Source organism: Oryx dammah, unplaced genomic scaffold (genome assembly GCF_014754425.2).
Source record: "Oryx dammah isolate SB20612 unplaced genomic scaffold, SCBI_Odam_1.1 HiC_scaffold_2, whole genome shotgun sequence".
Taxonomy (NCBI): Eukaryota; Metazoa; Chordata; class Mammalia; order Artiodactyla; family Bovidae; genus Oryx; species Oryx dammah.
In genome coordinates this window covers 6,187,353-6,212,190 of record NW_024070186.1, presented here as the reverse complement: position 1 = coordinate 6,212,190, position 24,838 = coordinate 6,187,353, and the positions used below count along the sequence as shown (strand labels likewise).

At 48.8% G+C, this 24,838-nt stretch overlaps 1 protein-coding gene and 1 pseudogene across 1 annotated transcript; both read left to right on the top strand.

Moving 5' to 3' along the window:
- Window positions 1-994: 994 nt before the first annotated feature.
- On the top strand, window positions 995-20,784 carry ETS2 (ETS proto-oncogene 2, transcription factor). Its single transcript, XM_040263862.1, has 10 exons — window positions 995-1,295; window positions 5,649-5,720; window positions 8,985-9,096; window positions 10,320-10,439; window positions 10,748-10,948; window positions 12,770-12,853; window positions 14,197-14,421; window positions 15,438-15,701; window positions 17,324-17,442; window positions 18,560-20,784. Exons 2-10 carry the CDS (start codon window positions 5,649-5,651, stop codon window positions 18,773-18,775), a joined length of 1,413 nt encoding a protein of 470 aa, XP_040119796.1. The 5' UTR covers window positions 995-1,295; the 3' UTR covers window positions 18,776-20,784.
- Window positions 10,956-11,909, top strand: LOC120880509 (annotated as a pseudogene).
- Window positions 20,785-24,838: the final 4,054 nt, after the last annotated feature.

Sequence of the window (24,838 nt, the reverse complement as noted above, 5' to 3'; positions counted from 1 at the left end):
TGACTGGGCAAGTTATTTGCCCTAAGGGTCAATTCTTTCATATATAAAGCGAGGACAATGAGGCCTTGGAGAATTGTCACGGAGGACTAGCCCAGGCGCTAGAGGTAAAGAACCCGCTTGCCAATGCAAGAGATGTAAGAGATGCCGGTTCAATCTCTGGGTTCAAAGATCCCCTGGAGGAGGAAATGGCTATGCTCTCCAGCGTTCTTGCCTGGAGTATTCCATGGACAGAGGAGCCTGGCGGGCTACAGTCCATGGGGTCGCAAAGAGTCTGCACGACTGAAGCCACTTAGCATAACCCAGGGAAGCCCAGCCAAGGCTGGTTATCACCAAGGCACCGCTCAACTCTAGGGGCGCCACTCACACGGTGGCTGCAGGACTGGGGCGAGGAGGGTGCTTCCCGGAGCTGGGGGACTTCGTGATCGACCGAGGGTCCACTTCGTACCTTTGTCATCTCAGCGTGTTTCCCGACAGAACGCTCGGAATAAAAACTATCGGAAATCATAAGTCCATAAGCATGTCCAAGAATGGGGCCACAATGAGTCCTCCGGTGGACCAAACCCCGCGGCCACTCGGTGGCACCAGCGCTAGCTAGCTACTCCGGTCCTGCCAGGGCACCTTTGGGGGTTAAAGCGGCGGACCCGGGAAAGAAAGAAAGAAAGATTCGTCCTGAGCTGCCGGGACACACACGGCCCGGGGCGCCGGACGTCGGAGGCCCAGGCCCGGAGCGGCCCTTGGCGAGCGGCCGTGGAGCGACAGCAGGCGCCGGGCGGGGTCCGACTGGGCAGGTCCGGCTCCGCCTCCGGCTCCGTGCTCCTCCCCTCCCCTCGGCCCCTCCTCTCCGCACGCAAGCTCCCCGCCTGGCCCCTCCGCCGCCCCTCCTCCTCTCTCCCCTCCCCCTCCGCCCCGCCTCCTTGTCCCGATGTCCCCTCCCTCCTCCCTCCTCCCTCCTGCCCCCGATACCCGGGCTCCAGAAGAGCGCGCGGCGGAGGGGACCTGCCGGTTACTTCCTCCGGCGGCGGCGCGGAGCGCGGTGCAGCCACAGCTCGGATCGCCCCGATCGCCCCGATCGCCCCTAGCCGGCCCGCCGGCCCTGGCCCGCCGAGGCCTCCCGGATCTCCCGGAGCCCGCCCGGCGTCCCCGGTCCGCCCCGGCCTCCCCGAGCGCCCCGAGCCCATCCGCCGCCCCCGGCCTCCCCGAGCGCCCCACTCGCGCGCCCGCGCCCGCGCGCTCCCCGGCGCGCACCGAGGAAGCCCGGGCCTCGAGCCCCGGGCGGCCCTGCCCGAAGCGGCGCGGTAAGAGCAGGGTTGGGCCGGGTGGGGTGGCCAGGGTCCGGCCGGGGTCGGCGGGCGGGGAGCGCCCTGCGGCGCCCGCTTCTCTCCCGGGGAACCCAGGAACCGAGTTGGGGACGCGGGTGGCGCCCCAGATCCCCGGGGCGCAGCTGGTGTCCAGGCAGGGTGGCGACTATTCGTGGGATTCTGGGGTCGCGCGTCCAGGATCGGTCCGCTTGGGGCTCTTGTTCCTCGGGTGGCCGAGTGGCTTTGGGGGTAGGTGGGTGGGCGGCGAGCAGGGTTCGAGGTGGGCCCGGCCGTGACGCGCGGAGCCGGCTCCGAACTTGGGCCGCGGGGCCTGGGGTCGCTGAGGCGGCTGGGGCGGGCAGGGAGCGCCGGCTCGTTTCACTTGCTTTTGTTTTAAAAGGAAACGCAGGCGTGAAGGCGGGAGTGGCTCCTGCCGGTGGGCTCCCGGCGAACCTGGTTTCGCCTGGGGGCTTGGGGGACGCGCGAGAAGGTGTCTGAGGGGCCCTGGCGCGCCCGGGTTTGCCTGTGACTTACTGGAGGGCGCCGGGCCCGGCAAGATCCGGGGCGCCTGAAACACCTGGGGAACTGCCGCTCCCACCCCCGCTCCCGGTCACCTGCGCTGTCGCGTCCGGGGCCCGGCCAGGGCGGCAGGCGACGGGGGCCCGGGGAGGGTCTGGCGGCTCTACCGAGACCCCCGCGGGCTCCCCAAGACCTCTGCATTCGGGCCCCTTGATGCCGGGAGGTGAACGTGGGGACAGTGTCGGAAATGGGGTTATGGGTGCGCAAGGCTGCCTCCAGTTTCGGGATCTTACAGCATTTTGGACGAAGGGGTAACAGCGTTTGTGCGTATATGGCCTTTTTTTTTTTTTTTTAAAGCACTCGAGACTTTTGTATTGGCCTATATTCAATTGTAGGGTATCCTAAAATAGTATTTGACCTGCAGTTTATTTAGGGAATAAAGAAATGAGCAGCCCCCTTTGGAGATAGGGGTAATTAATTTTAATTTACCGGTAAGAGATTCATCTTGTTCTGTGCAGTGGAAGCGCCTGTGCGCTGTCTGCCATCCCTCACCGCCACCAATCAGGGAGATAAATCTCTAAGTTAAGGTTTATTAAAAATTCTGAATAATATCACAGTACAGTAAACTAGAGCACTGTGTGTCCTGCAGGGAAATAGTGTAACACTCATTTCTGGGATTAGTCATTCCTCTCCCTAAATTGATAGCTTTCAAAGGAAAAAGTAAACCAATCTTCAAAAGTGCGCTTAGGGTTTGATTTTTTTTTTTTCCCTTTTCAATTTGCCTAAATGCAAACCTGTGCTCTAATCTCGCAGAAGCAATCACTTGTTCCCATAAGGGTCCTGTTGTTGGGCAAGTTCTACTTGTTTTAAAATTGAACATGTCTGCCATTTACCCAGTTTTTTTTTCTGTTGTTGCTCAAGAGCAGCGATCAATAGGGCAGCGGCAAAAAGAACCTGAATGTGAAATTGATTTATGTGGACTGATTTGGCCTGTCTGCTATCTTCACAAGCCATGTTGAGTAGAACTGTTGTTTAGACGCTAAGTCACGTCTCACTCTCTGCAACCCCATGAACCCCGCCAGGCTCCCTCTGTCCATGGGATTCTCCAGGCAAGAATATTGGAGTAGGTTGCCGTTTGCTTCTCCAGGGGATCTTCCCAACCCAGGGGCTGAATCTGTGTCTCCTGAGTTGGCAAACAGATTCTTTACCACTTAGCCACCTGTGAACCTGTTGAGTAAAACAGGGGAACTTAAATTTGATTAGCTACGTGTGTGCCAGAAACGATTGGTAGAGCACTCTGATTCTACATGGCTTTTACAAAACAAATTAAAAGCCGGACAACAAAAGAATTCTGTTCCGAAGCTGGTAATTAGAGCTCTTTATATGGGAGTGGTAGACTGCCTTTCCTCGCAGAATTTGTACACAAAAACCAGGCGAGGCTGCTCCATGGCCTTCCACATTTATTCTCGGTCCATCTCCGTGGAGCTCAAGAATGTGGAATAAAGGCTGCAAGTCGGGAGAAGGAGATGGGTAACTGATGACACCCCAGATGTCCTTTCATTTTGGTCTCCTGTTTTGAGGCTTGCTGATGTCATCAACAGGTGACAGGGCTTCGTTCATGCAGATGGGTGGCATAAAGCTCTCCATTAAGGAGCATTTTGCATCTGTGCAAAGTCTGCGAGCAGGAGTCTAGTCTTGTGGTATCTGTGTGTGATCTCTGCTCTTCACTGCTGGGAGGAGGGTCCAGGCCTCACCATTCAGGGGATCCTGGCTCAAGGCAGAGCTCAAGTCGCGCCATACCCCCAATGAGATTTGGTCTGCTCTGTGCCCCTGAGGGTCCCCCCACCCCCGCAGTAGCCCTGTGATCCTGGGCAAAGTCCTGGGGCGAGGGGGTCTCTGTAGCCTCTCAGTCAAACGGCATAACATGTACCTCTCAGGGATGTCAGACTGTTGAGTAAGGTGGCAAGGTGTGGTCCCTCAGCTCAGGCTTAGGTCTTTGAAAGGAGGAACCTACTAGGGCAGTGATCATCCATAGTGTATATTGATATTTGATTGGCCACCCTGATGATGACCTGCCCTCAGAGGTTTTTAACAACTCCCCCCACCCCCCAGGTGGCTCGATGGTAAAGCATCTGCCTGCCAGTGCAGGAGACACAGGTTCCATCCCTGGGTCAGGAAGATCCCCTGGAGGAGGAAATGGCAACCCACTCCAGGATTCTTGCCTGGAAAATTCCATGGACAGAGGAGCCTGGCGGGCTCCAGTACATGGGATCACGGAGTCTGACACGACTGAGCGTGCACACCACCCCCCCCCCCCACACCCAGTGCCTCTGGCCGGCCCTGTGGCAGGGACTCTCCTCCCACACTGCCTTTCTAGCCAAGGGGGTGTATCTGTGTCTGTATGCTGAGTCCTTAGGAGGTCTGGTTTAGCCATAATGTTGACCAAAAAGGGAAAACAAGAAAGGACAAACTCAAATTAAGTAGTTACAGGAAAATATGCTCTTTGCCTCTGCTAGTCAGCCTCATCCATTGCACAATATTTTAATTACTCAAAGTTTTGGTTGAAACAGGTAGCAGCACCCAGTGGAGACCTCAGAATGGGCAGTGAGAGGTACCCATGAAGTTTACGATTCTAGACCTCCAGTTCCTGGTCCTGAAGCCAAGAGGGTGGGTTACTGTCATGGGGGCTTTCCCAGGGTACTTGAAAATCAGCTTCAGTTGCTCTCTTTTTTTCATCTAATGCTCTGGCAGGATTATCTAAGTACTTTTCTCACGTACTAATATTTAACTTACCCTGGCAAACAGTAACGTTTTAGGGCCCCAGATAAGTTTTCAGTTGATTACAGCAAATCACAGGTCACTTAGGGAACTATCCAATTGCAGGCCATACACGTAGCTCTTGTTTTCTAAGGGCCGCAGTTAAATACAGTGAAGTAGATGAAATTAATTTCAGTTAACCTAACACATGCAGAATATTACATAAACACGCAGTAAACAGAGTCAATACTGAGATAGTTGACTTTTCACTGCGAAATCTTTGAAATCGAGGGCAAGCACATCTGAGTCCGCCCTCATCAGGGCCAAGTGCTCAGGAGTCACACGTGGTTACCACACGGGTCAGCGCAGGTCCAAGGTAAAAGCCCAGGGCATCCGAGCAAGTAAGGCAGGTCTGCAGTCGGAGTTACTTCCTCTTAAAGAAACGCACAGCTGAGCAGCCGGCAAATGCAGGATTTTGAGCTTGTGTGCTCAACGCTGGAGAATCTGAGATAATGCAGGAGGGTTTGATCTCAAGCCACGGTTCTTCCTTGCTCTATGCTTCCTGAGCTTGGAGAGAAGAGGGCGCCTCCGAGGCAGGTCTTCCAGTGGGCTTGCCAGGATTTCGATCTGCCCAGGAGCGGTGGTGGCGGCTGGCTCTGGAGCTCCCAGATTGAGCTGACTGCCCCTTGCATGCAGGAGGTGGTCCACAGCCGGGCAGCCCACCCGCCCACAGGCCCCAGCAGCTCCTACACCCTGAGCTGACCTTGAAATTGGCGATGAAAAACAGATCTTCTCCACTCCTGTCCTGGAAGGACCCAGGCCCCCAGCCTTGCTATCCCAGCCAGCCGGAAGGCAGCTTTATCTGAGCGCCTCAGATCCTAAGGGAATTCTGCAGGCGACATTATTATTTAATTCCTTGAGTAGCATCACCTTTGTGAGAAGAATTCCTGGCATTCGGTTCTGAATGACCTGTTAGGGCTGGAGCACTTGAACTGAGGTGTGGATGCCTGTTTAACAATCGCCTTGGTTTGTTGCCTCTTTCAGCTCTTAATTTTTGTTTCTTCTTTCTTAAAGATGAATGATTTTGGAATCAAGAACATGGACCAGGTGGCCCCGGTGGCCAGCAGTTACAGAGGGACACTCAAGGTGAGTGAACGAGTCTTAATAAAAACTTTAAAAAATTGGAAAGCTCAGTTTCTTGGAATGAAAAAACGGTTGGGTCCCAGGAGGCTGGTTCTAGCTGTGAGACTGGTTGTGTGACTCTGGACTGTTTGCTTAATCTCTGGGTCTCAGTGTTTTCATCTGTTAAATGGGCTTCCTGGTGTGTGTTTGAATTATCCTCCAAGATATGAAGGAAACCATTCAATTTGTAGATGGTGAGGCCTTGGTAGTTGATTTCTGAGGCTCCTACCAGGTGGAACGTTCTAGAAATTCTCAAGAGAATAGAACTGCAGGAGGTATCTGTTCTATCCACCCAAGAAGTTTCCTCAAGTGATGGCAAAGAGCTGAAAGAGCTTAGAGGAGGCAGACAGGCCCAATTATTGGCTGCTGGTCCTGCTCTGATCAGAAGGGTCAGTGCCCATGGGGTTCAGGCAGTCTGTCCTTCCTGGGACAACTGCGGCTGTTTAAAAACAAAGAGAAAAACAGATTAAACAGCCTCCTCCCTTGTAATAAACATTTCATGTAGCTTCTATCTCACTCCCTCTTGGGAACATTCTTTAGCAACACAAGTTGATAATTTCCCATTTGCCTTCTCCAGATGTGACGGCGAGATTTGACTTTTTTTTTTTTTTTTTTACGGTTCTGTGGTAAAGATGTCTCAGAGGCAGTGGTTTTAGATGGGTAGTGTTTTGTATAATATTGTGTCTCTAGCATGTTCTGCTTTTCTCTATCGTTATGAGGTTGTTTGTCTGATCAAACCCCAGGAGGCAAAAACTGACACAGGTCCTTCCAGAGGATCATGAAACCGATCAGATTTCAAGCCAGTGAGGTTTTGTTGTTGTTCAGTCTGGTCAGACGTTTTCACTGTGGCCTGGCAGAAACCATATAAGAAATTACAGTAATATTAAGTTTGAAGCGACACCTCTAGAGAGAAAATTTCTCCTACAAACTCGAAGAGCTTAGGCCTGTGTGATTTCTGGGCTTGGAGAAGAAATCGTTCTTGCTGAAACTGATGTGTTGAAATACGCAGTGGGAATTTATCTTGTCTTTTGGCTTCTTGGTTTTAAAAACAGAATGGAAGCGCAGTCAGGCCACTTTGTTGTTCAGTTGCTTAGTCCTGTACGACTCTTTGCAACCCCTTGGACTGCAGCATGCCAGGCTTCCACGCCAGGAATTTTAAAAATCTATCTGGTATGTCACCAAAATTAGCATTGCTATAAGCCATTTTATAAGTTGAGATGAGCATTTCACACATGCGTGATCGGCCTCTCCCCGTTGCCCCCCCCCCCCCCCCCCGACCCCGTGCGTCTTGGGCAGTTGGTATCCCTGCTTTGGGTTTTTGGGGGGGCTGGGCGCCAACATCATTGGGCCAAGCTCCAACTTCTGCCTGCCTTCTTATGTCATGCGTCATTCACTGTTCTGCATTTCTAAACAGAAAGCACACCACCCATTGGATCTGTAAATGTGTTACACACTTTTTAATTGATGACTCAGTGAATGGGTCACTGTATTACACATGACATGGGATTTCCAGCTTATGTTGGAAAAATATAGCCGTTCTTCACGTTTTTCTTCCACAAGTTAGGCAATGATGAATCGGGCCTTTGTCTGTTACTTACAAATGAGTCTTACAGTACAGGCTCTTCCATTTGTATTTGAAATTCTCACAGCTCCAAGCTTATCTTTCTGTGTGTGTCTCTTCCCCTAAATTGTAGGTAGTTTAAATCTGTTTTCTTTGGAAATCTTTCCCCTTCATAGATGATGGGAGGCAGTGATGGAGTGACCTTTTCAATACACTACACTTTTACAAAATTAAATCTTAAGGAATATTCTCATATGTATTTTGTTTGATTTTTGTCATTTGATTTTTTTTCTTTCCCTGCCTTTCATCTTAATTGCAGTGAGCTGAAGCTGTTTTGCCAAGGATCATTTTTTTTTGTTTCTTCCCCTCCTCCTTATTTATTTTCCTTATGTATTGAAGTATAAATATAGTAGGGCTTCCTAGAGGGTGCAGTGGTAAAGAATCTGCCTGCCAAGGCATGAGAGGCAAGAGACACAGATTTGATCCCTGGGTCTGGAAGATCCTTTGGAGGGGGAAATGGCAACCCACTCCATTATTCTTGCTTGGAAAATTCCATGGACAGAGGTGCCTGGAGGGCTACAGTCCATAGGGTTGCAAAAAGTCAGACACAGTTACCTGTACACACACATAGTTGATTTACGTTGTTGTTAATTCTTGTCACACAGCAAAGTGATTTGGTTACACATATATATATTTACACATATGTACATAGATGTACATGTTAAAAATATTATTTTCCATTATGATTTCTCGTAGGATTTTTTCTTTTTAATTAGGGGATAATGTTACATTGTTGCTTTAGTTTCTGCTGTACAACAGCATAAGAGTCATTTTCCTTATGCACACGGCCTGCGTGTCTCACCCATTTAACTGAGAAGGGCCAGGTGTTTGGATTGAGGTGGTCTCTGAGTCCCTCCAGGCACTGTTCTAAGGCTCTCTTGGTTTTAGGTTTGTTTGCTTAACCTATACATTTAGCTTGATTAGGCCATTAAAAGTAAATTCCCAGTCATTCTGATTCTGTGGTTGATGACAGGCAGACCTTGATAGACTGCACTTTGCTGTACTGAGTGTGTTTTTTTTTTTTTTTTTACAAATTGAAGGCTTGTGCTAACGCTGCAGTCTAGCATTGATATTGGCACCATTTTTCCAACAGCATTTGATCACTTCGTTTCTCTGTGTCATATTTTGGTAATCCTCGACATATTTTAAACCCTCTGCTACCAAAAAGATTACAAAGGCTCAGATGATGGTTAGCATTTTTTAGCAATAAAATATTTTTTAATTAAGGTATGTGCACAGTTTTTAGACAGCATGCTATTGCACACTTAATAGTGTAAGAGTAACTTTTATATGTATTGGGAAGCCAAGAAATTTCTGTGACTCGCTTTACTGTGATAATTACTGTATTTCGGTGGTCTGGAACCAAGCCTGCAGTGTCTCCAAGGTGTGCCTATAAGTGACCCAGAGTAAAGAGATCCTTTGGGTCACTTGGAATCTTCTCAGAAGTCTGCTCAGAGTACCAACTGCTCGATTCCATGTGTGGCTTTATAACTGGCAAATTGAATCAGGGTGTCTTGGTGAGGCTTCCCATGGATCACTTTTAAAACAGGTCATTAACTAAGTGTAAATGCCAACGTTTGCGTTTTCTTTCCCTCTTGCCTTTGCAGCGCCAGGCCGCCTTTGACACCTTTGATGGGTCCCTGCTTGCGGTTTTCCCCTCCCTAAATGAAGAGCAAACACTCCAGGAAGTGCCAACTGGCTTGGATTCGATTTCTCATGGTAATTGGTTACTCAGACTGGATGAATTGAGCGTGATGTCCCTAAGGATCTCAGTTCATAGATGACCCTTCGTAAGGGATGCACGTTGATGTCTTGAATCTTTGTATGAAAAGTCAGACAGAGGCTGGGATCTGGGAGAAAACAGTTCTTTTTTATGCAGCTGGTGACTCTGAAGTCCTTACCCGCCAGACGCACCCCAGGGAGAGGAGGTGCCCTGCTGGGGGCAAACCGCAGGGGGCCCTGAGTGGCTCCTTAGGCCGCTCCAGCTCTGCAGCCAGCCCAGTCCCCTCTGTGATGCAGACCAGTGGACCTCACAGTGCACCCCACCTTTTCATCCCAGGTTCACGTCCCAGCTTAGATTGCCCCCACACTACCGCCAGTTTTGGGGCAGCAAAGGATTCCTGCTCATCTTGAACCATCTGCCTTTGCGCCTGTAGCTCTTCACATCAGTGTTCATTCTTTTGAAAGGAATAGCCCATCAGGTGATGCCTCTGTGATTACTATGATGGAGTTATTAGGGGGAGACATTCCAGAGATGGCTTTGTCACGTGAAGTCAGTGCTAAAAAATACAGTCCAGAAAATTAATTAAAACGCATATGCTCGCATAAGTGCTCTGTCACGTGACAGCCACTCATCATTCTTGAAATTGCTGAGGGAATGCAGAGAACGTTGTTTTTCCAAAAAATTGACGTCACAGGTACTAAGTACTATGTGTTCCTGTGACATCTGCTGTCCCTTTGCCTGCAGCTTAGTTTAATGGATGGAAGTCGCTTTCAGATTAGGCATTTACAACCCCTTAAGGCTTTTGGTGAGAAACCACGCAACTTCCTCCGTTGTCAAAATTGTAAAACTGGTTGGCTTGCAAGAGAAAACTTACCTAGGTGTCGATCGCTGCTTTCTGAAGTTTGGCAAAAATTCAACTCGAGTGTTGCTTTACATTTTTTTTTCAAATAAGGGTAGTTATTAAATTGTAAGAAGTATAGTTACATAATGATTAAAATAATACATGTTTTATTAAATTATAATATATTTTCTCAGTTACGTTCAGAAACCATTTTGGTTCATATTACTATTTACGCTCCTCTGGGGAATGATGCTGAAGACTGAGGATTCTCATTGTTCTTCCATAGGAGCTAAGACTCCCTCCCTCCTCCCCTATCCGTTCTCCCTGTGTTGTGGCCAGCTGGAACTCTTTAACGTCCCCGTGGGGTTTGTTTTCCAGACTCAGCCAACTGTGAGTTGCCTCTGCTGACCCCATGCAGCAAGGCTGTGATGAGTCAAGCCTTAAAAGCCACCTTCAGTGGCTTCAAAAAGGAGCAACGCCGGCTGGGGATCCCGAAGAGTAAGTGCTGCTTCTTGGCGCTGCATTCTGCCCTGCGCTGTGCTAGACCAGGGAGGGAGTCGGGTCGCCATAGCTTGAGATGGCGTCATTTCAAACATGCACCTAGGGTGTCTTGCAAAGAGAGACAGAGATCTCATGAAGCTGAGCTGGTTTTTATTTTGAAACCCACCCCTCTGAACACTGTTAACACCTCAGCATCTTCCTGGGTATCTGCTGGCTCATCACCCTGAGCCCTGGTGCCCACCGGGGCTCTGCAGGTAAATCAGGAGTGCGTCTGGCCTCAGCGCCTTTTCTCCCCTCCCTGCTAGATCCATGGCTGTGGACTGAGCAGCAGGTGTGCCAGTGGCTTCTCTGGGCCACCAACGAGTTCAGTCTGGTGGATGTGAACCTGCAGAGGTTTGGCATGACAGGGCAGGTGCTGTGTAACCTCGGCAAAGAGCGCTTTCTGGAGCTGGCACCCGACTTTGTGGGCGATATTCTCTGGGAGCATCTGGAGCAGATGATCAAAGGTACCTGTGAGCAACGGGGCGATTGTGGCGGGAAAGAGTGAAGGGGGGAGCTGTGCATGCTAACTGTAGGGTCGGCGATTCAGGGATGGAAGGCAGATGGACTGAAAACGGCATTGCCACGAGTCAGCTCTGTGGTGGTGATTATAGATTTCAGTTCCACTTAAGTACGTGTGTGGGGAGCATTAGCCACAAGGTGGGAGCCTTAGTTACCAAGGTGTTCAGTGTCGCCAGACCTCATGAGTCGGAGGCATACATGTGGCTCTGACGTCAAGGCAACTGGGATGCTCGTGTTTGGGGGCTCACTTTACAGAGCCTTAAGAAATCAGTTGGTCCCAACCAAAGCATGCCTTTGATAAACTGGGAATTTTACAGTTATTTTCCCTAAGACCAGATGGGATCCCACAAAGACTTTTTGTTTTATGTTTATAAACAAATGTAGAAGTAATTGAAGTATATTTTATGCACTGAAATATTGTACAGAAACTGCCCGTCAAGCAAAAGAACTCATGTAGAAAATGTTGATTTAGACCTAAAAAGAGCATTGAGACTAGTGTTAAAAATACATTGAGCCTTATGGGTGGTGACGCCCTTCCCATGAGCGCATGCCTGTCGCAAAGTATCTCCTTCATCCCCCTCAAGAAGAGAAGAGGAAGCAGAGCAAGCGCCTCGTGCAGAGCCCCAGTTCCTGTTTCATGGGTGTGAAATGCCCAGGATGCTACAGAATAACCCTGTCTTTAGCCGTGCACAGGCAGTAGTTATGTGTGTTCACTGCTGTGCTGTCCTTGGCCAGCCTTCAGGAGGAAGAGCAAGGCTTCCAGAAGGCTGCTCCTTCAGACCGAAGCAGCGCTCAACGTACCCTGTATCAAGATGAATGCGAAACCTTCCCAATACACATTTTGGATAAAAGAAAAAAAAAAAAAAACACTGAGTTAAAAAAGCAAAACATAGGAATCCTTCAAGTTAAAAATATAAGAAAATAAGCTTGTTGGTAGAGGTCAGAGAAATATTTCTCATTCAATTGATTTTAAACTCTGAGTTTCAACATCTATTACAGACTCAGCATCTTAAAGAGATCTCAGGGGCCCCCACCACCTCTTTGTAGTTATGACTTCTGAGGGCCAGGGAAACCTAAAGACCCTTAAATTTTCCCTGAACCTGGACAAGTCTGATCTGACAAGTTTCTGTTTGAATCTGTTTGTTGGCATGTTGGACCCATTTTGCGATTTCTCAGTGTGTATGTCTGGATATGTGTGTGTGTGTGTGTGTGTGTGGTTGTGTGTTTGTAGAAGTAAGTTCACACAGAGAATGCCAGCTTTTTCCTTTTTAAAGTTCCTGGACACATGTGTCCCATTTGGACACCCACAGCACTGTTTTGACCTCTCTGTAGCTCTTCCCACCTGTGGACACACCTTAGAGTTTGAGGTGATGGGTCTGAAGCATCACCAGGGCAGAGAACCTGCCCAGGTCCCTAATTTGCTGTGTTCCCAGCCCCTGGTGGAGGGGGTACTTCATAAGCATTTAACCCTTTGTGGACTGCATGGATGAATTCAATACATCATCTAGATTGCTCAAATTATTCAATAGAAAATTTAACTTTGCCAATGGCAGCACTAATTTTAGATGTCTTTTTCTAGTTATTAGAAAAATACATTGCTATCTCTAGTACTTTTAACGGAACACCATCAGATTAAGTATGCAGCTAAAATGCATTTCTTTATGCTGGAATAACCGTAGAACAATAATTCAGAAAGGAACTTTTTTCCTTGTGTCGTTTAAAACCTCTCAATTTGTAATTTTCTATCTCCTCTGTCAATTTTTCAGAAAACCAAGAAAAGAACGAAGATCAGTATGAAGAAAATTCGCACCTCAACTCAGTTCCTCATTGGATTAATAGCAATTCTTTAGGTCAGTGCAATGAATTCTGCCCTTAAGAGCTTGGTTCTAAGACTTCCTGTTAGATTCGTGAAGGGTTCGAAGCCAGGGTCTAGCCTGCACTGTCTCACACAATGGGCACACTCACAAATCCAGGCCACTGGGCACTTGAAGTGTTGCTGGTCCACATTGAGATGTGCAGTGAGATAAAACTCATGCCCACCAATCTGAAAGTCTTAATGTAAATGTCTCCTTAATAATTTTTAAAATTATGATTACATGTTGAAATGGTAATGGACTTCTTGCATAGATTCTAATCAGATGTATCCGGCTCTCTGTGACCGTATAGACTGTAGCTCACCAGACTCAGAGAAGGCGATGGCACCCCACTCCAGTGCTCTTGCCTGGAAAATCCCATGGACGGAGGAGCCTGGTGGGCGGCAGTCCATGGGGTCGCACAGAGTCAGACACAACTGAAGCGACTTAGCAGCAGCAGCAGCACCAGACTCCTCTGTCCATGGGATTCTCCAGGCAAGAATACTGGAGTGGGTTGCCATTTCCTCCTCCAGGGGATCTTCCCAACCCAGGGATTGAACCTGCATCTCTTACATCTCCTGCATTGGCAGGCGGGTTCTTAACCATCTCCTGGGTCAAGTAAAATGTTCAAACTCGTTTCGCCAGCATCTTAGTTTTCCAGTGGGGCTGTTAGAAAATCTAACATTGCATTATGGTGGCTTGTGTTAACCTTTGCATTGGCCAGCGTTGGTCGAGGCAATTTATAATGCAGAGGGGCAGAATGGAGTGAGCCGATCGCTGGGGTCAGATCAGGGTAATAGATAAAGGTTGCAGGCGCAGGAGGTGTGTGAACAGCAGTACCCCATTTACTCTGAACTTGGGATGTTACGGAATTTGGGTCGGTGTTTCTGGTGGTTGACGCTGGTGAGCGCAGCTTACGGTGCTCCCCTTGGGCATGGGCAGGGTGACTGGACAGGCTCACTTACGGGTCACAGGCTGGATGGCAGATCGCTTAGTTGGTCTGGACCTGAGTTTCCTTGGGAGGTGAAAGAGCCAGTGACCCTGTCATCCTGAGGCTCCCATGGAAGCATTAGGAATATCCACCTGCAGCATTGCCCCCAGGGTCCAGAGGCCGCGAGCCTTTAGGGAAAGGGCCCTGGACTAAGAAAATGGACAGTTAGGTCAGAGGAAGACTCGGTGGAAAAGCTGCCCATCAAGCCTCAGCATGTCCACTGAGGTCTTGCAGAGGGAGGGCTGGAGCGGGCGGGTCTGCTCGCATTCCCTCTGGTTGGAGGCGTGTAGGGCCTCTGGTCATCACGCTGTTGCCTGACAGCTGTGTGGTCTGTGGTCCTGTGTTGTAGGTTTTGGCGTGGAGCAGGCACCGTACGGCGTGCAGACACAGAGTTACTCTAAAGGTGGCCTCCTGGACGGCCTGTGTCCAGCGTCCTCAGCGACCAGCACACTTGGGCCAGAGCAGGACTTCCAGATGTTCCCCAAGGCCCGACTCAGCACCGTCAGCGTCAACTACTGCTCCGTCGGCCAGGACTTCCCGGCCGGCAGCTTGAACCTGCTCTCCAGCACTTCTGGTGAGGCCCAGGCTCCCGAGCGCGCCTCTCGGTGGGATTGCGGGTGTAATTTCCCGGGGTCACGGTCAGACGGTGACCTGAGTTTCTTAATCAGTCGGCTGTGCTCCCGGAGGAGCTCAAGGACTGTACTGCCGGGACACGGCCACAGCAGCTATGCTCAGCGAGCTTATTGCTCACGTGCCTCCGGCTCTGGTCCGGGGCCCCGGGAGGGTTTCGAAGAACCAGCAGAGTTCTTGCTCCCCTAGCCGGAGTCCTCCACCCACCCAGCGGGCTGTTGGAGGAGGCAGGGTATGCAGGTGATGGGATGTCTTTGTGGAGATGAAAATGCATATTCCCAGGTGTCATAAAGAACCCGCCTGCAGTGCAGAGACATAGGTTCGATCCCTGGGGCGGGAAGATCCCCTGGAGGAGGGCATGGCAACTCACCCCAGTATTCTTGCCTGGAGACTCCCATGGACAGAGGAGCCTGGCGGGCTATGGTCCGCGGGGTTGCAAAGAAACACGACTGAGCGACTGAACACACTCGCAAGTGTGCAGTAGACAAAAACTCAGGTTGGATTTTTTTTTCCATATGCCCCTGGGTGACCACCACACAGATTTGAGATGGAGAGGGTGCCAGCATCCCACACGGCTTCCTCATACCCCCTCCCACTCAGTAGCACTCCCCCTCCCCCCAGAAGATGCTGTTGGCCTGACTTTGCTCATCACCGTCTTTCCCGTTCTTGAACTGGATACAAAGTGTTCTTGTGTTGGGCTTTTGCTCACGTTGGGTCTGAGATCTATCCGGGTGGCTGCCCTTTCCGGTGCGGTGTAGCCCTCCGCTCGGAGCTACACAGTCTCTGTCCTGCCTTTGATGGAAGAGGCGCTTGAGTAGCATGTTTATTCATAAGAAACAGACGCCTCAGTGAGAAACCTGAGTTGCTGTGCACCGGCGGGGCGAATGCCTGGAGGGGCTGTGGTCGTCCCTGACCTTGCGTCGTCCTAGAGGGGTCAGAGCCTGTGCTTGTCTCTGCCAGGGAAACCCAGGGACCACGACTCAGCGGAGACGGGCGGCGACAGCTTCGAGAGCTCGGAGTCGCTGCTGCAGTCCTGGAACAGCCAGTCATCTCTGCTGGACGTGCAGCGGGTGCCCTCCTTCGAGAGCTTCGAGGACGACTGCAGCCAGTCCCTGGGCCTCAGCAAGCCGACCATGTCCTTCAAGGACTACATCCAGGACCGGAGCGACCCGGTGGAACAGGGCAAACCAGTTATACCCGCGGCCGTGCTGGCCGGCTTCACAGGTGCGTGCACCCGCCTTGTTTATCAAGGGCGTTTCTCGCTGGATGCCTCGCATTGGCGCTCCAGGTTTTATGCGTGCGCTGTCATCCTTAAGCCGAGCGAGCTGTCTCCCTGCATCCAAAGAGGCTACCTGGACAGGGATGTTCGTGGTCGCTGAGCTCAGCATAGTGGGTGAGAATCCCCAGGCTGCTCCCTCACCTGGTCAGTCCTGGCTGGTCCCCAAAAGGAGAGAACAGTGAGGGACACGGACCCTGGAGGCTGAAGCTCTGACTCAGCCACGCCCGGAATTTCAGAGACTGTGACCTGGTGGGGGAAGGGGCACAGAGCGGCCTCCAATAACACAGGGACTGTTTACCTTCTTCTGCTTCTCAAACCCATCTTATTTTGAAGGTTTGGGTAACAGCTATTTTAGGCAGGGACAAATATTAAAGCTGTTTTTAGAACCAGATATTTCCAGTTTTTGTTTTTTGGATTGCTTTCTGTGTCCTTAAATGTGCTTTTTTTTTTTTTTTTTTTATGCCCCCCACCTCCATAGTTTGACCATATGGAGCCACTGGGGATTTAAAAAATACCTGCTTTAAAAAATCCAATAGGTTAAAATAAAAATACGCAGGCATCCCATTTCTTTTCTGTCCTGTAAAACAAACAGCCATGAAAATTACTTGGAGAGTGAAAATAGCTGTCGTTTTCATACATGGGCGTCAGGGCCTGATCAGAAGGGAAACAGTCACAGTGCGGGGGGTTTTTCATTTTAACATTAGTGACCATCCATTGCCTTGCCAGCTCTGTGATTGACTAGGACAGTACTGGGACCCTAGGGCAGCCTAGCATGGCTGGTATTAACCCATTTCACAGACGGGGAAGTGGGCTTGGAGGGCGCTAGCTGTGGTCACTCAGGTCACAGCTGTATCCACGATGTGGTCACTGTGCCTTGGGGAACAGCTCTTGGATGACTGGCCGCTGGGCCCATCTTATCCTTCATCTTTGAAATAGCGATACTTTCAAGGTGGTGGTGGTTCCACATATTAATCAAGAAAAGATATACGGAGAGCACTTTGCAAAGCTTATACCTCACCGATCACCTGTTGAGGCCCTGGCTACTCCCCTACTCCTGACTACCAGTGGCCACTGAGTAACCCAAGTCTTGGATCAAGCGCTTTAGCCACTATCATCTGGTCGGAAAGCTACGTGTGGGGTTCCGAGAATGACATGCCTCACTCTGCTGAAAGGCCCCTTCTAACGCCCCCACCCCTGTCCCACGAGGTGTTTCTAGAAATAAACCTTGAAAGTTATTACATAAGGAACAGTTAAACAGAGGGAAGTATTTTGATGCCAGGAGATGGTGGCCCAGAATTTGTTTTTGTTTTTTTCCTTTTCTCCAAAAGACCAAGCCCAGAGATCAAGGGCCCAGTGATCTCTTTCCCGAGAGCAGGAGGCGTGGGGGAAGAAGCCCTCACCTTGGGGTCTGGCCTCCTGCCATTAACGCATCCAAGGCTGGTGCCAGCACCCAGCACCACGCCTTCACCCTGATACCCACTTGATCTCAAAGTTCTTGTTTCAGGAGGGTGACTCTAAAGCCTTGCTGTGTTTAAAAACGTCTAACCTACCCCCTTCTCCCTTGCAGGAAGCGGGCCTATCCAGCTGTGGCAGTTTCTTCTAGAATTGCTCTCCGACAAGTCCTGCCAGTCATTCATCAGCTGGACAGGGGACGGGTGGGAGTTTAAGCTCGCTGACCCCGACGAGGTACGTCCAAACGTGGGGACTCAAGCCTCCAGGTTCTCAAACCCGATTCCATCACATGGGCTTTGCACAACCAATTCCCCACGTGCAAGAAACGGGTCCCAAGTATATACAAACGAGAGCACTTCTGCAGGAGACATTTCTGGTCCTTTAAGAGTCTCATTGTGATGATAAGCAGTTTGATACACTGTACTCAGCGGCCCGGTCGTGTCTGACTCTCTGAAACCCCATGCACTGTAGCCCACCAGGCTCCTCTGTCTGTGGGGTTCTTGAGGCAAGAACGCCGGCGTGGATTGTGCAGGTGGCGCGGTCGGGCTTCCCCATCTTGCTCTGTCATCGAGCCAAAAGGCGCAGGCTGTAAACTGAGGCTCTTGCCTGACCATCAGAACATGTTGTAGGAAATTTGCCTTTTTCCCTTGTTGGGGGTGTGTGGGGGGAGTGGATACTGACCCCCATTCCTCAGTTGAGGTGGACGGAGCTGTGCCAGCCTGTCTGGATGAGAAAGCTGAGGGCGGGTCCCATACCAGCCCTTCAAGGACAGTGCAAGGGGCACCCCTGGTCTCTGGCACCTGTGGGGTGTGGCGCGTCACCTCCCCAATAACCCAGGGTGGCAGAGGCACTGAGGAATGCAGACGTCCACATGACCTCGGGCCCACTGCAGTGGCTGCAGACGTGGTGGTCTTGGAGTGCGAGCCCAGGAAGTGGGGGCACATAGCATTTCCTTTGTCTCAGGACCGACCCCGTGATTCTGAACCCTTGGCTCCTGAAGGTGTTACTGAGGGAGAAGCCTCAGCAGACGAAGCTGTGGGTCGGGGGACGCGTCTCCCTCATCTGCCTGTCCCTCCATCCCCAAATAAATAGCCAGGGATGCAGAGCAGGAAAGCAGACAGCATCTCTTCCGCCCCTTTGTGGTGGTCCAATAAGCACGCATCCAAATTGTCATCAGGGCAAAAGTGGTGCTTTTTCTTTCTTTCTTTCTTTCTTTTAAAAAAATTAATTTATTTTGATGGGAGGATAGTTTTCTTTACAGCATTGTGAGGGTTTTTGCCAGGACGAGGGAGACACGTGTGCTCTTTCCAATTGCGGGATTAAATGACGCTCTTTCCCGCCCCCGCCACAGGTGGCGCGCCGGTGGGGAAAGAGGAAGAACAAGCCCAAGATGAACTACGAGAAGCTCAGCCGGGGTCTGCGCTATTACTACGACAAGAACATCATCCACAAGACGTCAGGGAAGCGCTACGTGTACCGCTTTGTGTGCGACCTGCAGAACTTGCTGGGTTTCACGCCCGAGGAACTGCACGCCATCCTGGGCGTCCAGCCGGACACGGAGGACTGAGCCCGCCCGGGCCGGGAGCGGGGCCGTCAAAGTGACCCGCCCCAGGACCCTGAAAGGCCGGAGCGGCGCATCCGGCACGCCTCTCGGAAGCAGTGGCCTTACTCCATCAGACACCGCGGTTCTTGCCGAAAGCAGCTCGGTTTTTCGCTTCTGAAAGCCTGCTGCCGGGAACCCGCCACTTAACGATGCTATTCCATTCGATGGGCCCAGGAAGAAGCTTGGGGCCCTCTGTCTAGCCCTGGGCGGGCTGTGTGGTGACAGGACCGTTCAGGCTGTTGGGTCTTCTCAAAGGAGCGAGCGTGTCACGGACGCACACTTCTTGGATTTTTCTTTTGCCTTTTTGCAGCCATGAATCGCACAAGAGCTCTCTTTGGTTCTGAGGGGGAGGAGGGGGCAAAGACACATGCTGTTTCTGAAGTTAGTTTGTATATATGACTGTAACCTTGTAATTGTTATTAGAGTCCCCTAACAGACCTATTTAACAGAAATTGTATATTGTAATTTAAAATAATTATATAACTATGTGAAAATAGGAATGCAGATGGCATTTTGCAAGTTCGCTGGTTTTCAAGAGCACTGGCGTCCTTTTGCAAACATTTAATCTGCCGGTGCAGATTAAGAGAAATTGTAAAGTGTATATTATTTACATTTAATATGCCTACAGGAATAAGGTCTAAGAAGGTTCATTCCTGTTTTGTTTTGTTTTGCCTGGGTTATTATCTATGGCAAGGACTTTGTACATTTGGGAATTTTTATAAGAAACTTAATGTTATTATCTGGGGGCCTCTCCTGGCCTCTCTGCTTCTCCTTTAATTGTAATGTAAAAGCTATAAAGCAGTATTTTTCTTGACAGATGGCATATGTTTTCCATTTCTATGCATGCCTTGAAATAAGTTTATATACAAAATTTACTTTATTTTTTAGTTCAACTGTGTTTTCCCCAACGACTCACCTCCCCTGACCAGGCATTTCCTTCCCCAGCCCCATCCCCACACCCCAAATTATGCTGTATGATTAAAATAGGAATACTATTTTTGGAAATATGCGACTCCTTTTCAGAGATCAGGAGGGATTTATGTAGCAGCTATTTTTACTGCAAAAGTAATTCACTGGAAAAAAAATGTAATTTGTAAGAAAGTTTTATTTTTACTGCAGCACCGTGGAAAGTGAACCAACCGTACAGAGCTGAAGGTGCAGGGGGAAGGGAGGCTTAATTAATAAACCTCTCGAGCATGAGTGGAGCCTGATTTTGTCCCATCTTGCTTACCTGTGGAGTCTCAGGCTTTCCGGACACCAAGCTGCTCCTTTCTGTTGAGTGTCCACAGTTTTTATTTTCTTGCACACAGAATGCCCAGAGGCAAATAGAGGGTCAGCAAGATGGGAAAGAGAAGGCATTGGGGTAGTTCATGTGAAGAAAACGTCTTCATCGTGATGGAGACTTTCATAGTCCTTTCGAAGGAACCCCTGGTTCAGTCTGTGTTCCTGGCTTTTGTAAACGGATCGAGTTGGTTTCCAAGTCAGACAGTCTTCACTAGCGTTGTAGGGGGACCAGTGGTGATGTCTCTGAAGACAAATCCTCCGTGTGATGAGACGGGGGAACTGGGTGGTAGGGTGAGCAGGGGAGAGCCGGAAGGGGGACCACTGAGTCTAGCACCCACACAAGACTGTTTGCACTATGGCTAAGCACAGGACGTTCTTCTCAAGCAAGACCTGTTTATCTGCTGGACAGCTGTTTATAACATCAACAGACATGCGGGTGGGAACATCTTGCTGCTGAAAGAAATCGGCCATCCGCTCGCTCGTTTTATTTGGGCTTTGACCGCATGAATTTGCCAGTATTTGTCTGTTTTTATCTACAGAGTTGGCAATTTTACATGGCTCGACCCAAGAGTCATGGAAAATCAAATCCATGGTAAACCTTTGGCATGATAATAAACAGGACTTATATATCACAGTTTTGTAATCTGGCCTTTTCTTTCTCAAGTAATAAAGTACTTTGTTTACATCAATTCCTCCTTGTAAGAGTCTTCATGCTTCACTCTTATGCCTCCCTCCCCCAGCATGGAGGCAGTGGATCCAGAATGCTGGGCCAGCCCCTCGGTGGCTGTCACTCCAGGTCACAGCCCCTTTGAACTGACTACACACCTCTCCCCCAGCAAATCAGGACCAAGCTGGAACCAACTGTTAACCTTTCTGAAGCAATTCCTAAAAAGTGTTCCTTAAAGAGAAGGTTTTTCAAGGATTAGAAAGATTTGGGTGTCTTGTCTTCACCTGGGCTTTGGCAGAGATCACAGAAGAGACTTCAGGATGTTTCTGTTAAGAACATGAGGGTAGCGACATCCGTGGTGGTCCAGTGATTAAGTCTCTGCTTCCAGTGCAGTGGGTGCAGGTTTGATCCCTAGTCAGGGAACTAACATCCCACATGCTGTGTGGAATGACCAAAAACCTAAATGGAGGTTTTTAAAGATCCAATTAAAGAAAGAAGAACCTTACGGTTGGAAGCTCAAAGACTTGTAATTGAGTGCTGACGTAACCAAGATGAGGGTGGTGGTTCTAGGACGCCTGAACGCAAACTCATTCTTGGACCTCTTTTCCACTCTCCAGAATTAGTGAGGATTCCAGAACCTTCAGTTCAGTCGCTCAGTCGTGTCCGACTCTTTGCGACCCCATGAATCACAGCACGCCAGGCCTCCCTGTCCATCACCAACTCCCGGAGTTCACTCAGACTCATGTCCATCGAGTCCGTGATGCCATCCAGCCATCTCACCCTCTGTCGTCCCCTTCTCCTCCTGCCCCCAATCCCTCCCAGCATCAGAGTCTTTTCCAATGAGTCAACTCTTCACATGAGGTGGCCAAAGTACTGGAGTTTCAGCTTTAGCATCATTCCTTCCAAAGAAATCCCAGGGTTGATCTCCTTCAGAATGGACTGGTTGGATCTCCTTGCAGTCCAAGGGACTCTCAAGAGTCTTCTCCAACACCACAGTTCAAAACCATCAATTCTTCGGCGCTCTGCCTTCTTCACAGTCCAACTTTCACATCCATACATGACCACAGGAAAAACCATAGCCTTGACTAGACGGACCTTAGTCGGCAAAGTAATGTCTCTGCTTTTTAATATGCTATCTAGGTTGGTCATAACTTTTCTTCCAAGGAGTAAGCGTTTTAATTTCATGGCTGCAGTCACCATCTGCAGTGATTTTGGAGCCCAAAAAGATAAAGTCTGCCACTGTTTCCACTGTTTCCCCATCTATTTCCCATGAAGTGATGGGACTGGATGCCATGATCTTCATTTTCTGAATGTTGAGCTTTAGGCCAACTTTTTCACTCTCCTCTTTCACTTTCATCAAGAGGCTTTTTAGTTCCTTTTCACTTTCTGCCATAAGGGTGGTGTCATCTGCATATCTGAGGTTATTGATATTTATCTCGACAATCTTGATTCCAGCTGGTGTTTCTTCCAGTCCAGCGTTTCTCATGATGTACTCTGCATAGAAGTTAAATAAGCAGGGTGACAATATACAGCCTTGACGTACTCCTTTTCCTATTTGGAACCAGTCTGTTGTTCCCTGTCCAGTTCTAACTGTTGCTTCCTGACCTGCATACAGATTTCTCAAGAGGCAGGTTAGGTGGTCTGGTATTCCCATCTCTTTCAGAATTTTCCACAGTTTATTGTGATCCACACAGTCAAAGACTTTGGCATAGTCAATAAAGCAGAAGTAGATGTTTTTCTGGAACTCTCTTGCTTTTTCCATGATCCAGCGGATGTTGGCAATTTGATCTCTGGTTCCTCTGCCTTTTCTAAAACCAGCTTGAACATCAGGGAGTTCACGGTTCACATATTGCTGAAGCCTGGCTTGGAGAATTTTGACCATTACTAGCACGTGAGATGAGTACAATTGAGAGGTAGTTTGAGCATTCTTTGGCATTGCCTTTCTTTGGAATTGGAATGAAAACTGACCTTTTCCAGTCCTGTGGCCACTGCTGAGTTTTCCAAACTTGCTGGCATATTGAGTGCAGCACTTTCACAGCATCATCTTTCAGGATTTGAAAGAGCTCAACTGGAATTCCATCACTTCCACTAGCTTTGTTTGTAGTGATGCTTTCTAAGGCCCACTTGACTTCACATTCCAAGATGTCTGGCTCTAGATTAGTGATCACATCATCATGATTATCTGGATCGTGAAGATCTTTTTTGTACAGTTCTTCCATGTATTCTTGCCACCTCTTCTTAATATCTTCTGCTTCTGTTAGGTCCAGACCATTTCTGTCCTTTATCGAGCCCATCCTTGCATGAAATGTTCCCTTGGTATCTCTAATTTTCTTGAAGAGATCTCTAGTCTTTCCCATTCTGTTGTTTCCCTCTATTTCTTTGCATTGATCGCTGAAGAAGGCTTTCTTATCTCTTCTTGCTATTCTTTGGAACTCTGCATTCAAATGCTTATATCTTTCCTTTTCTCCTTTGCTTTTCGTCTCTCCTCTTTTCACAGCTATTTGTAAGGCCTCCCCAGACAGCCATTGATGCTCTTGATCCCTGTCTCCTGTACAATGTCACGAAACTCATTCCATAGTTCATCAGGCAATCTATCTATCAGATCTAGGCCCTTAAATCTACTTCTAACTTCCACTGTATAATCTTGTTTCCAAGGCAAACCATTCAATATCATAGTAATTGAAGTCTATGCCCCAACCAGTAACACTGAAGAAGCTGAAGTTGAACAGTTCTATGAAGACCTACAAGACCTTTTAGAACTAACACCCAAAAAAGATGTCCTTTTGATTATAAGGGACTGGAATGCAAAAGTAGGAAGTCAAGAAACACCTGGAGTAACAGGCAAATTTGGCCCTGGAATGCGGAATGAAGCAGGGCAAAGACTAATAGAATTTTGCCAAGAAAATGCACTGGTCATAGCAAACACCCTCTTCCAACAACACAAGAGAAGACTATACACATGGACATCACCAGATGGTCAACACCGAAATCAGATTGATTATATTCTTTGCAGCCAAAGATAGAGAAGCTCTATACAGTCAACAAAAATAAGACCAGGAGCTGACTGTGGCTCAGATCATGAACTCCTTATTACCAAATTCAGCTACAGTCCATGGGGTTGCAAAGAGTCAGACACGACTGAGCGACTTCTCTCTGTTCCTTTCAGATAACTGGATATTGTTATATTCTACACCTAAGCTGACACATGGTAGTTTCTTAAACATTAATTGCAGTTGGAAGATGAAGCTATATCAATAAACTTGTCAATAGTGAAATTCCATGGGTCCATCTTGCACTTTGAATGAATCTTTTTACCCAAGTGTGATTTTGTAACATGCATTAGTCATTGGAAAATACTGCCTCAAAATGTTGACTCGTTTCAACATATACTGTAAAATGATCACATTAGTTACTCTCCCCACCAATTTCACCAGAAACGTCCTAAGAAGCTATCAGGCACCCAGTGGCAGACACACATTTTTCAAAATTTCAGATTTTTCACCTGAGAGCTCAAATTTTATCATCAGCAACAAATAATCTGTTGTTCTTCTGCCACTGGCTGACAGGCTCACTTAATCTTCCTTTGGGGAAATGCTTGTCAAACACACAAATCTGAATAAACATCATTTGCCAGTTGTTCTTTCAAACAACTGATGGTGCTTGTGTATCAAGGGGTTAGTTTAGCTCGCAACTCAAGTGCACCCCTCACCTGCATTTCCCAGGACAATGAAACTACCTCGTAGCACCAGATCTTCCGTATATTCCCCATGTTGTTAGCCAGGAACTAAAAAGATGTGTCTTTACTTACTAAGAAAATTAATTTTTACTGCTTATTCAAGAACATTTTTAAAGGAAACTGGTGCTTTTTCCCTGTAAGTGCATGATGAAAAACTCTAGTACGGTTTAGTGCTGAGGCTTCAAGGGTTTTAAGTACCATCAGTACAAGTGTCAACACAGTTAAAAAAAAAAGAAAGAAAGAAAGAAAAATGAATGTCTTAATGTTATTATAAATATCATTTTGATCCTGAGGATCCCCCTGAGAGGGTGTTGTCTGCAGACCTCACTTGGAGAACTAT

Coding starts and splice junctions, on each gene's coding strand:
- ETS2 (XM_040263862.1), top strand. CDS start 5,649: ATGAATGATTTTGGAATCAAGAACATGGACCAGGTGGCCCCGGTGGCC. Junction 9,097..10,319: donor CTTGGATTCGATTTCTCATG/GTAATTGGTTAC, acceptor TTTGTTTTCCAG/ACTCAGCCAACTGTGAGTTG. Junction 14,422..15,437: donor CCTGCTCTCCAGCACTTCTG/GTGAGGCCCAGG, acceptor TGTCTCTGCCAG/GGAAACCCAGGGACCACGAC.